The following is a 12,897-nucleotide window of genomic DNA, read 5'->3' as shown; positions in this document are numbered from 1 at the left end:
CACCAACTCTGGACACCGGTGTTTCAGGATTATTTTCCTTCATCAGAAGAGTATCGGTATTTTACAGGGTTTCGCTGTGCAGGCTGCCAAATATTAACAGGTCTGGTACCACTCACGGCGCGTAGGTGCGTTGTCTGAGCTAGTCAGCCCAATGGCTCGAAGGAACCATTTGTAAATGAAAAGTTCATGGGTCGCACACTACTCCACCCACCAGCAGGTGTAACCAAAGAGCATCACGGTAGATGCAGTTCTTCTAGGCATGTACGCCTTTCGTAGATCTGGAAGTTTGGAAAGCATAGTTGCAGCACCAACTCTGGACACCGGTGTTTCAGGATTATTTTCCTTCATCAGCAGAGTATAGGTATTTTACAGGGTTTCGCTGTGCAGGCTGCCAAATATTTACAGGTCTGGTACCACTCACGGCGCGTACTCGCTGAAGCTTACTTCATGGACCACAATGCTTTGGGGTAACAGGCTGGTAGGACAAGCAGTGTGCAACCAATTGGACTTTTGTTTATATTCAGGCTCCCTTGAGCTGATGGGGCTGACGAGCCCATGGTTACGCACCTGCGTGCCACGAACGGTACCGGACCTGAGAATATTTTTCAGCAGCCTACGCAGCAACCCTACATACATGCCTATTCCTTTCTGATGAGAGGTAACAACCTCGAAACACGTGTCCAGCGATGGCCAACGCAACAGTGATTTTTGCTCAAGACTCTGGCAGAGGCGTACTCGCTGAAGCTTACTTCATGGATCACAATGCTTTGGAGTAACACGCTGGTAAGACATGAAACCCCTTGTAACCGTTTTTTTTAAAATATTCATTTTACTAAATACTACACATGAAAGAATTTTACGACAAAACAAATGCATTATGTAATAAGCTACATACTAGCGTTGTTGACAGAAGGGAAAAAAATCATGATTTATTGTAGGTTCTTCCTCTCATGAGTCACAACCCCTCCCAACACCTAACCATGGTAATTACCATATTACATTCAGTTTACCTGTATGTATACTATACGCACACACTTCCATCTCTACCTTCCTCAAAAAAGACCATTCACTTCTCAAAAATGCAATTCAGAAGCTCTTCAAAAGTAGTAAATGTTAATGAATTAAACATTCTTGTCTATAGGAGGAGTTTTGTAAATGGGGAGGGCTTAATCTTTTATTTCCACAGAAGTTAAGAAACCAACCTAGGTCCTCATTGAGTTTGATCAAGTTGGTTGTCAAGAAAGCCTCACAGAATTTGCCCAGTGAGCTTTAAGAAGGGGCTTTGGGCATATATATATTAATACCATGTCCTGGGGAAAGAGTCAGACTTTAATAGAAGCCGAACAACTGCACTCAAACACATTATTGAGCTAACAAATGTAATTGTTGGGCTGAAACAACAAAAAAAGCTCGACCACCTGATCTTTATTTCTTAACGTATGGAACAGAATCCAAAGCTTGTGCTCCTGAGATGAGATATGAAGTTGGAAACTACTGAAGTACTTTTCCGTGAAAATGAGTACATCCTTGTTGGTAAAAGTCTATGGAAAATACAAAGGTTCTTTTGAATAATTTTTGCATAATTTGTTATTCGTCCTTTACTGGAAGTCAATGGGCTTAACCTAAAACAGGAGCCATCCGAGACAACCTGTTTAACCCTAGCAGGTAAAGAGCTGCCAAATTTTACAAATATTGCTACATGGCATCACAGTAGCCTAAAAGAGATAAAATGACAACCTAAATAGATTACCTTCCTGCAGTCCATAGTTGACATAAAAAAGGTAGACTTTTTAATAATGCGAGATAACAGACAAATCGAAATCAAGCTGTTATTCAGAGGACGTAATGAAAGAAATACCTACTACCCAATCCAATTTTTTTGCAGAGTCAATTGGAACCGGGAGATCACCCAATTCAATGGACCACATGACTGTGTTCCTTAGATTGAGAATATGCCAGATCATCATCCAGTCTTACGAACAAATGGGCATCAACTGCATAGGTTACAAAACGGGATGCAAAATAATCTTTTCAAGCAAGTCAGCGACACGACAAACGTTAAACAAAGTGGGACTTAGAGACAACACCTGCAGTACTCCTTGATTAAATGGCTTAATGTCTGTCTGAAATTGTAAACCATCCATACATATCTTCAAAAACTCTGAATATAACACGAGCATACACTTTACGTAACTTAACACGGAACTATTTAAAATGAGTGATGTCTGTGTTATAGCATCGGCAGCCCTCTTATTTGGAATACCTGGTAGTAAATGAAGTGCTAGAAAAAAATGGCAAATATATCCCTGACATTAAAAAAGTATGCACTGTTGCTTTCACAAGTAAAAGCCGGCCCAGCATGCAAGGGGTTGAAATAATTACATTAAATTATCAAGAGAACTGTTATTCTAAGATATCCTGGTGCTAACAAAGTTAATATTTACTAAGGACCACATATACTTTGAATAGATGTGTTCCAAGATCTCTGTGGAAATGAGTGAAATCAGAACCAAGATTAATTTTATCAACAGTAATAAAACCTTTTGTCATTTACTAAAGTCATATAATGAGACCTAGCTTACCTGATCAGAATACTTTGTTTGGATTTTTAGCTTCAAGCCATAATTTATAGCAGTCTTATTGACTACTATTAGTTGCCCAAAACCAAATGTGTAGGAAATTGGATTATTATTTGGGGTGGGCGACTACCCACCTGAAGGAGTAATCGCAACTGTTGACAGGGTAACTGAACTCTTAATTTCACTAAATTAACATGAGCTCAACCACCTGGTAGCTATGGTACAGAGCCGAGAGGCTTTATGTAGTACCAAAACAATTAAAAAAAAAAGTCAAAATACAAAACAATAAAAATCCCAAACTACAAAACAACACCAAAATTACTGTAAAGATAGAACCAAAAAGCACCAAACGTCGTGGTAGATCTAGGTGCAATTTGAGGCCGAATGTGATGGAGCATGGGTTAGATACACCAACCAGGACCGTACTGGTCAAAGAGTTTGCCTTCTTAGTCCCAATTAACGACAGGTGTACACTTCTAAAGCCCCCAGTACCCTTAGCGAAGACACTTAGAGACTCTCACAGTATCAGGCAGAGGCCAACAGTGAAGTCGGGTCCAAGTCCAGTTACCTATAGTCAGCTGGACACTCAAGGAGAAAGGCCTGTTGCTGCTAGTAATGTCCCAGTAACCACACAGGAGGTCAGTGAGCTGACCCTTGAAGTCCACTTTTGTCCAGGGTGGGTGTTTGGGGGTGGGGGTGGCAAGGGCACGTCTAGTACTTCACAGCGCTTCTCAGGTCACAGGCAGCAGGTCCAGTCCTTTTGTGTTCTTACACAGGTCCAGGGGTGTTCTGAAATGGGGCCCTGGAGGTGCTACAATTATGCCTAGCACTATTTGTGCGTGCGGGAATGACTCCTTGGTGCACTCTAACCAGTGGAATAGGAGTTCTTGGGGTCAACTGCATCCACTATTTTGAGATTTCCGTTCGTCTTACTGCAAACAGCCTCAAAATGCCACGTGTCAGGGCATTTTCAAGATGGTAAAAGTCTTCGTCCACACTTATTGAAGGTTTTGAGGGTGGTGCTGTGCGTAGGTGTGTCAAAGAGAAATCATCAATTTCCTCTCACATTTAACATTAAAGTCCAGGTAAAAGCAAGCACTGTATCCTTAAACCAAGAAACGGACATTTGGTAGGACAAAAGCAGGGTCCATCAGCAACCAGACAGGGGGTACACAATAGTGGTCTTGATATCCCGTTCTTTCTTTTTCAAGTGTACCAAAGGGTGATGTGGATCAATGGACCCGTCAGGCAAGATTTGACATTATAGTGTCATAAAGAACGCCCACAACCCCAACCCTGCATATTCTGTTCAGCACAGAGGAGTCATCGCTGCCCATTCAAGTCAGCCTATTTTTTACTCTTGGGAGGCACTTCACACTTCATTCACACCTATCCAAAATTTTGCAAAGGCTTATGCTAATCAGCTTTCTGACAGTTCAGACAGGTGAAGGGCACATTTTTATAGTTAATTTTCCTTAATCCAACTTCACAGTTGAATTCAATTTATAATAACAATCAAAAATAGTTTCTTATTGTTCTAGCTTATACCATTCCCGAGATACATTATTAGTATTTTCATCTGTACTCTGGTTTTCCAATTAGGACATCAAGGCTTACCACAGTATAATTTTCTTTTTGGGCTTTGTCACTGTAGGGACATGTCAACATTAATGTTCTACATGCCCCACTTTTATATACAGTGATTGGATTCAGTCAAAAAAGGTTATCTTAAGGCTAACTGCTTGTTTCACACCGAGAAGTTATGGTACAATAGTAAGCTTGAAGCCATGTTTGTTTTTGTTACGCTAGTGGATGGCACAATAAATAATGCAGTCCACAGGTGACCGTTAACTTTCAGACCATGGATGTATTTCCACACCATAGACTACAGTCTTACAGAAAAATTAAATACACCAATATGGGATTAGTGTTTTAGTTTTAGGAGTTTTAGGGGTTAGAGCACAGTCACTCTACTCCTGGTTAACCGGGATAAAGTGCACAGAGTTCTAAAACCAGCAAAAATGTAAGGTCCACCAAATGATGAAACACGGGGTGACCATACAGAAAAGTCTCTTACCAGCTCTCACTTCCGCTAATAATATCCAGCCTTGGCATGCAACTACACAGGATAAACCAATAAGATCCACAGCCACTATCATTTCATCAGCACAGTCAGAAGCAGACAAAAGGTGACACCACAGGCACATCTCCGATGGGGGACACGGAACAACCAACCAAAACTCAGAAGTACAACTCAGCTAACATATACCATTCTAGCAGATAATGCTTTTCACTTAATTAATTGTCCCTTTCACAAGATAATAATGTACACTGCTTATGTTGTATACTTCTACCATTTAGTAATTGAGAACAAATAAGTTACGTCACATAGGAAGGTGTTATCAATGTTTTTTTCAGACATTTACCACATTACTTGCTGCTAACTGGGTTTATCCAATCACCATATGGATGTGGTGTTGGGATCCCATCTCTGGAGAATCCTCGATCCCAAACGCAGCATTTTTCACAAAAGGCCATATGTTCTGCTACCTGCGGGAACCAAAGTTTGCTACCATTCTTCATGTAGACCTAGGTTTGCAAAATCTCCTGTTACTATGCTACTGCGAGTACTCAAAAAAAAAAAAAAGATACTACTACTTTTACTATAGGCATGCTTGGTTAAATAAAAAAATAAAAAAGTATTTGCACTACTCCCTCTGCCCCAATATGACTAAACTGCGCTTCCTTTAATTTATAAACGTAATATATTAGACATTATGCTAGAATGACCAGACATCCCGGATTTGCCCGGACCGTCCTGGTTTTTAAATGACTGTCCCGGTGTCCCAACACTTGTTACACAATCAGCTAAATGTCCTGGTTTTGAGAGAGGGTTGGATGGGCCTGCACATTTATCACTGTGCTCAGTAGGCTCACATTCACACCGGCTCTCTCATGACACCATGGACAGAGTTTGGTTAAAAAGACCACAGCTGTGGTGCCAGACTTGATTCAGGCAGCAGAGCAGAATTTAATTGGGGGTGGGGTGAATCAAAGCCTGCAGAGCCCATCCCCTAAGGAGAATCACAAAGCTCCCCTGGCAACACACCATAGAAAGGCTGAGGACAATTTAACATTCATGCTAGAGATGTGTGTTTCTGTAGCATGAAAATTAAATACTTAATTGGCCATGCAGTGTTCCATAACACATACATATAATTATATATATATATATATATATATATATATATACACACACACATACATACATACATACAAGTCGGACTAAATGTCGGCACGGGTCAGTGCAGTGTCAACATTTAGTCCAATTTCTATGTCAATGGCTGTTCTGGTTTTTAGGTCTCGGCATCGAGACCTATTGCCGCCGAGTTGCTCCTCAAGGGAGATAGAGCGGTGCACGAGCGGACCAGGCTCTGTGGACGCGCTTACGCAGGCCGGCCGAAGGCAGCACACATACAGAGACAGACGCGCAAACACGCAAACACACACACACCCTCCCTCTCTGCCCACTCCCTCTCTGCCGCCCCCCTTCTACCCCCACTCACCGGGCTCTTTCCTTCCGCAGCGGGTCAGTCACGGCAGCAGGCAGACTCGGTGTCTCCTCCGGCGATCTTCAGCTGATGTGCACGCCCACGCTGCGTCTTGTGCGCGCCCACCACGATGTTTCGCGCCCGTTGATCCTCAGCTTGTCTATTTTTATTGTTTTGTTATGGTTCTTTCTTCTCTTTCTATTTCAGTTAGTACTGTCGTATTGGGTTTGACCAGGCGACCAGGTTGCGAGGGAGCTTCCCCAGTAAGTTTGCTACATACTGTGCTTATCGATGTGATTAAGGTTTCTGCTCAGCTTCTTTTTCACGTACTGCTCATTAGTTGTGTTTTCGTCTTCAGCATCACCCCCGGTTCTCTCCTCCAGAGAAAAACGTTCCCGTTGCCTCCAGGGTCTGGCATTCCTAGTGCACCATGTTAACCTTTAAACCTTTCTCTGAGGAGTGTGCACAACACACACAAAGGACAAAGCTGCTGGAAAAAGCTCTCCCTTGGCAGTTTCAGGAGGTTAGGGCAAAGTAGCAGGCCACTTGAACAGGGAGTGGAAATGACACATTGTTTTCTCAGCTGGCAGAATAGTGTAACTGCTCATGTTTGAAACTGGGTTGTCCTGCCCTTATTTCGTAGACTTTACCTTGCTATACCATTACCTTCTTTTCACTTAGCCACTTATCATTTCCTAGTGCCATTGCTTTAGGCTCCATAAACTTGTTTAAGTTTGGGGCTAGTGATGGGGTAAGGGTGGGGGTTATGGCAAGGTTACGGTCAAGTATTGAGGTAAAATCTGTAGTGAGTTAATGGCATGGTGTTGGGTTAAGGATATTTCACATGTAAATAATAGGCTAATTGGATAGTAGTAGTAGCAGTGAAAATAGTGAAGATGTAGTAATAGACAAGGTTGATAGTAGTGATGGAAATAGATTTTGGCAGTCCGAATTTCAACTTTCTTCTGATGGTGCTCATAGTTAATGCCATTGTTCCAAGCTTTCAACTTAGCTTAGGCCAGCATTCAATTGAACGTGCTCTGAGGACTCTTCTCTGCGTATTCTGGCTGTCATCAGTTACTGTGCACAAACAATTTTTTATATTGTTACTACTGTAGCTTTATTGTTGGGCTCCAACTGAAAAACCAATTGACCACTCAAATGTACTCCAGAAATGATACAGAGTGTGGGATTATGATATAGCATAAAACAGAACACACAATAAACTTAATGGTAACCCACAGTTATATCTTTTCGAAATAATAATATTGTATTTAAAGCCAGACGTTGCAGGGCACTTAAATTAAACAACACAAACCAGATGGTTTTAGCACCTTTTGGGGACAGGAAAATAGTTGTAACAATTTTACAGAGCGTACAAAGTGAGGTTTAACAGTGTGGACAGCTTGGGAATCTGTGGTTAATGTTCGGAGATGGGAGGCTTGGTCTCTTGATGTTGCTTGCCGCACACAATCAATGACATTAAATGTTTCAGGCACATGTTGAAGTATTAAATATGCTATGTCTGCCTTCTATGCTACAAGGACATTGTCCTTGTATGCCGGAGGGGTCAGGTGATAGAGTAAGTGAACCAAGAAGCCCTCAGCAAAAAGGGGGTTTAATGTGCCAGAGAACTGGCACAAAGTCAAAGTTTGGCTAGCCTACTTTCATAAGTCAGTGCCAGTTGTAAAGACAGGGCACATTTCAAGGTGACCAGTCACTGCTCCAAAAGTTTTTCTAAGGTAAAGTCTGGGACAATTGGTGCTCACAGTAGGTCGTTTGAAATACCAAACATTAGAGATCCACCCGTGCCCTGTAATGGGCTGCTCTGGGTCAAAATTGTCATGTATGTAGCGGGCAGGGGTACTCACTGGACCGTTTGCTGAAGTTTTATCCAAAGGCATTTGTTATCTTCTCTTGCTATCTTTTGCATTCTCCCTACAGTCCTCGTGATTCCCTCTGCTCAGCCAGTGAGTGATGTCATTGTGTGGTTAGAATGTTGAGTGTTTGGATTGAGTGGACATTTGGAGTGAGAAGGGCTGAGCAGCAGGATGCTGCTCCTGGCGGGGCTTTGGCTGTAACCTACAACTAAGCTAATAAACCTACATCAATGTAACCTTAAAAGATCCATCTTCGTTGTATCTTGATTTTAACAGTATTCACAAGGTTTGCATTCAGGCGAGCTAATCAATGTTGACTACAACTTCCTGGAACCCAGGTGCCCTCTCCCTGGGTTTGTCCCTGGGTTGTGCAGCATTTGTAGTTTGTCACAGCGATAGCACGAGGCCTGTATGTGCCCCTCTCTGCCAAACCAATGTGGCAGCTGTGTGCCCACAAACAATGTTCTGTTGGCAAAAAGGTGCTTGTTCAGTTCTCACCCACCCCCTCAATTTATGATAATACAGGTACAGGCGGGGCACTTTTTAGGTCGAGGGACCGTAGGCAAAGCCGGAAGTCCGGAGAATTATTGTTTCTTAGAGTGGCTTCTTTATCCCGCCTCTCTTCTTGTCTCTCCTCCATTGGCTGGCTTCCTAAACGGAGGCCAGCCATTGGAGGAGAAGGGAGTCACTCCAATAAAGCCCCGTCTCTCTCGGATTCGGGGGGGGGTGGTGTTTTTTCCGTTCTTTAGCCCTGTGACGTCATCTGTCAATCAGAGCGCAAAAAACACGCCCCGAATCCGAAATTTTCGTACCTTGGCGGCCGCCATCTTGTTACTAAATGCTGCGTGTCTGCTATTGTTGTGCGTCCCTTGTTTAAGAAACTGGTGAAGTAGCACAATAGGGCATGGTTCGGCTGCTTTTGAGCGATATGTTTCTAAATCCGTCCTCGTGTTTCCTTGGCAGCTGCACGGAGCGCTGCGTCGTCGCCTCTGCTGCTGCCCGCTCGGTATCTGTGCCTGGGCGGGTTCCTGGAAGCCTCTGCGAACGGGCTCCGCCGTTGCCTCTCCTTGGCCTTCTGCACTATAGAATCCATCTCCCGTAGGTGTTGTCGTTTGTGATCTGGCTCAGGAAGGCATTCGCCATTCTTGGAACGGCTGTTACACCCCCCCCGCCTTAGCTGTATGGTGAAGGAATATTGCAACCAGTGGGTAGGTCGGAGGTGGCTTTGAAGACGCTGGCCAGGGCTGGAACTCTATGCCGGAGCCAAGGGAGACCTCGGGGGTGGGTGGGAGAGGGGGCTGGAGCCAACGAAGGCCTCGTGGGTGGGTGAGGGGTGGGGGTTTAGTTTACCTCAGGGATGTAGCCGAAGGCAGTAGCACTAAGGACTCTTTAAGGCCCCCGCTGCCCGTCTAAAGTCTGGCTTCCCGTAAGCATCCTCAGGTATCTTCCTCTCCTGTCAAGCAGACGATCCAACACGAGCTGACATCCCACACCGAGGGACTCGGCTCGCGCTGCCTGCATCCTTCTACTAATGAAACAGCCCTTGAAATTATCATTCAGAATGTTTACATCCGGAGCAGCCTCTGTGGCACTCCTCCGAGCCCACCTGCCAGGGAAACAGTTATTCTCATTAACATCACCGATCGCCACGGACCATCGGCATCCTGTCACTAATCTCTGTTTTTCAGGAAAATGCGCCTCACTGCAGCGCATTTAGCATCAACTTGAGCGAGGCATGTTAGGGGGTTTTGTAATGAACACAGGTAGCGCTTGTGTCCCTTCGTTGACAACGACCCGCTCTTAATTATGTGGAGCACTCGTACTCCGCAGCTACCCGCGTGTCATCTGTGACACTTCAGGAACCTCCGGCTCTCCCGCCACCTGAGCGTTACATTCTGGGATGGGCATCAGCGCCCGGAGCCCCGCAGGCCGGCCGTGCCTTCCTCCGGAGTGGGTGAGTCCAGCTGTGTGTTATGTGTGTGCCATGTGTATGCCATGTTTCCACCCTCCATGGGCTCAGCGGCTCCTCAAGGCATTGCTGCTGCGGAAACTGATGCCCCTGGGCCCGTGAACCCCGGCCCACTGGAGCCTGTCAGTGTCCGGGGCGTGTTGGCAGTCAGGGTCATTGTTATGGGTTGTTGCTTATAAGTCAGCATCGCGGCACTGAGGTACTTGGACTGTGAGGTAGGAGGCAGCAGTGTTGTCAGTCCATGTGTGTGCTGCCAGTCTGTTCCTGTCTGTCATTTCAGTCTGTGTGTGTGGTGTTCATTCTGTGTTTTGCTGTCAGAGTCTTATCTCGTGTAGACAGTCTGTGAAGGTGCCTCTGTCAGCCTTTGTCCCTCGTGTGTTGACAGGCCTTTCCTTTCTGTGTTGTCAGTCTGTGATATTATCCTGTGGGTGTCAGGTGTGTCTGCTGTTTTGTCAGTCTGTGACTGGTCTGGAAGTCTGTGTTGTCACCCGTTGTATCTCGTCAGAGATTGCTTCTCCTGTATCACCAGTCTGTCTGCCTTGGTTTGTCAGTTCGTTTCTCTGCTGTGTTGTTCGCCCCTGTCTCTTGTTGTTCTGTCTTGTGCAGTGTTGTTGGCCAGTCCGTTTGTGTGCGCATCCGCCTCTGTCTCTCTGGCGTGGTCAGCCTGTCCGTCTTGTGTCACTCTGTATTTGTCTAATGCTGTCTGTCTGCTTGTATTGCTCATCAGCCTCTGTATGTATGTATGTCTGTCCTTTGTGTCGGTCTCTCTTGCCTCCTTACTGTCGTACTGTGCATGTCTGCATCTTTGGCCAGCTTGTGTTTTTGCTGGTTAGTCGCTCGCTGTGTGTCAGCATCTCTCGTGTGTCATTCTGCCTTTCTGGCACGCTGTCTTCCAGACAGGTGCAGTGCACAAAACACCCCCCCCCTTCTCTTAACCCTCACCGAAACCCCCTCTCTCAAGGCACCCTGGCTCTTCTATTTACCTTTGTGATCCGTTTTAGGTCTGGCGGTAGCCATACCACATGAACTTACCAAACGTAAGTAATTTAAAGGGACTTGTGACCTGCTATCTTCATCCATTGGTCCGTTTTTGTGTCATTTAAATTTTTGTTCCACCCACTACAGCACGGGGCAATGGGTCAGCCCACTCCAGGCATTGGATAACTTCGCTTTGAGTGACGGGGTTCTTTTCTTCGTGCCAGGGGCAATATGGCAGTGTGTGTTTTTTGAGACAAACTGCTTTGCGTTAAGCCATTTTTTTTTAATATATTTTTTTTAATAAGGGCAAATGCCCCCACCTCACCCAACAATAAAGTTTTACAAGAACAATAATGGAACATAACAAATAATTAAAAGCACAAGGCTGGTAGCCAATGTTAGACTGGCCGGCTTTGCCAATGCTTGTCTAGGTCTGGCTTGATGATGCAGCTCACTGGAGACCTTTTGTTACCAATTATTTGGAATGCAAATGGGGATAGAGTTGGCTCTGTCCAGAGGAGTTCTTTCCAGTATTTTCATGCTATGTGGCTATTTGATATATCATTCTGCCTCCTATGCAGAGCTTGCATTGCAATGCACGAGGGAATATTTTACATTTGAATAATACAATGAATCTTGGCATTAAATCATTTACCTTTATAGATGCACTGATTACAGAAATACCCATTTTTTGTTCCTTTTTTCACAGTAGCAGACTTAAAAAAGTATTTGAGTCGGTATTGAATTTGCAAGCCAGACCTAGTCGCTTTGTAAATTGCATTTCTGTTCCTCTTCAAGTGCTGGGTGTGGGTGGCTCTGTGTGAGGGTGGCTCTGTGTAGGTGGCTATGTGAATGACTCTGTGTGGGTGGCTCTGTGTGGGTGGCTTTGTGTGTGGGTGGCTTTGTATGTGTGGCTCTGTGTGGGTGTAAAAGCAATAGGTCATGCATTTGCGAGCGATTAAGCTATTGGCATTGTAAATGACAATGCCATTTAACGATTAAGCTATTGGCAATGTAAATGACAATGCCATTTATTTAGGATTTAAAAAAAAATCATGAGCAATGCCAATAGCTCTACCTTTAATAATGCAGAGACCATTGCATTGTAAATGCTTGTTTGTTCTGAAAATCTGGTAACTTTACATTATGCAAGAAATGGGAGCTCATAGGATATCGCTAGGCTCCACCCTCAAAACATGTGCTCAACCTGGATAACCAAGTACTCTCTCTCGCCAAGCAATCTGGGACAACAAAGACTTTACACCAATTCTGGTGACCAACCCCTTAACTAGAAACACCAATGGAACCAAGCTTAGGTTATATCAAGAAGTCCTCCCCCTGAACGAAATAGCACTATTGCCTTCCACTGGAATAAAGCAATTTAGGTGGTTGGAAAACTAGAACCCATTTCTGATCTCAATGGGTTGACAATTTGCCCAAATTCACAACTGACCCCACACTCCCAAGTTTATACCGAATCTGCAACCAGTACGCCTTCTGCTTCACTGAGTCACTCACCTGTGTCCCTCGCAGTCCCCCGGTGTCCCGCGCACCCTGCAATACACCTGGTAATGTATCCCCGAGCCGCTCTCGTTGAATCAGGCCGCTGAAAGCCTCCAGCACTCGCACAGAACCCGCCATCGCTGCCGGCACCAACGCGCACGCGTGAAACAGAACGTGATGACAGCGAGAGAAGACTAAAGAAGTTAATTGAGCGTCACCGAAGAAGGACTATCCGGAGGCCTATACGCTGACGACGGACACCAGACGAATTTCCGAAACAGAAAAGGGACTGTCGGAAGGCAAAAGTAAACAAGCCAATAACCACGTGAGGATGTTGTAGTGGTGAATAGGAGCAACTGAGTTTGAGGAAGGACTATAGAGTTTGTCCTGTCATTAACCAAGGAAGCAGCACTATTTCAGAGGCGCAGAGTTTATTT

At 44.7% G+C, this 12,897-nt stretch overlaps 1 protein-coding gene across 3 annotated transcripts in view; it reads right to left on the bottom strand.

Annotated features, from left to right (window-relative positions):
- The window catches only part of PELP1 (proline, glutamate and leucine rich protein 1), a 314,814-nt gene extending 302,168 nt beyond the window's left edge, over positions 1 to 12,646 (bottom strand). For 2 of the 3 annotated variants that reach the window (XM_086945907.1, XM_086945905.1), the window contains exon 1: positions 12,476 to 12,628. In XM_086945907.1, coding sequence (XP_086802033.1) covers positions 12,476 to 12,598 — 123 coding nt within the window. In that variant the 5' untranslated portion in view covers positions 12,599 to 12,628. Of the gene's footprint in view, positions 1 to 12,475 lie in introns of all 3 variants that reach the window. The other variant, XM_086945906.1, reaches the window with a different exon arrangement.
- Positions 12,647 to 12,897: the final 251 nt, after the last annotated feature.

This window comes from Lissotriton vulgaris, chromosome 12 (assembly GCF_964263255.1).
Source record: "Lissotriton vulgaris chromosome 12, aLisVul1.2, whole genome shotgun sequence".
NCBI classification, from domain to species: Eukaryota; Metazoa; Chordata; class Amphibia; order Caudata; family Salamandridae; genus Lissotriton; species Lissotriton vulgaris.
This window is presented reverse-complemented; position numbering and strand designations above follow the sequence as displayed.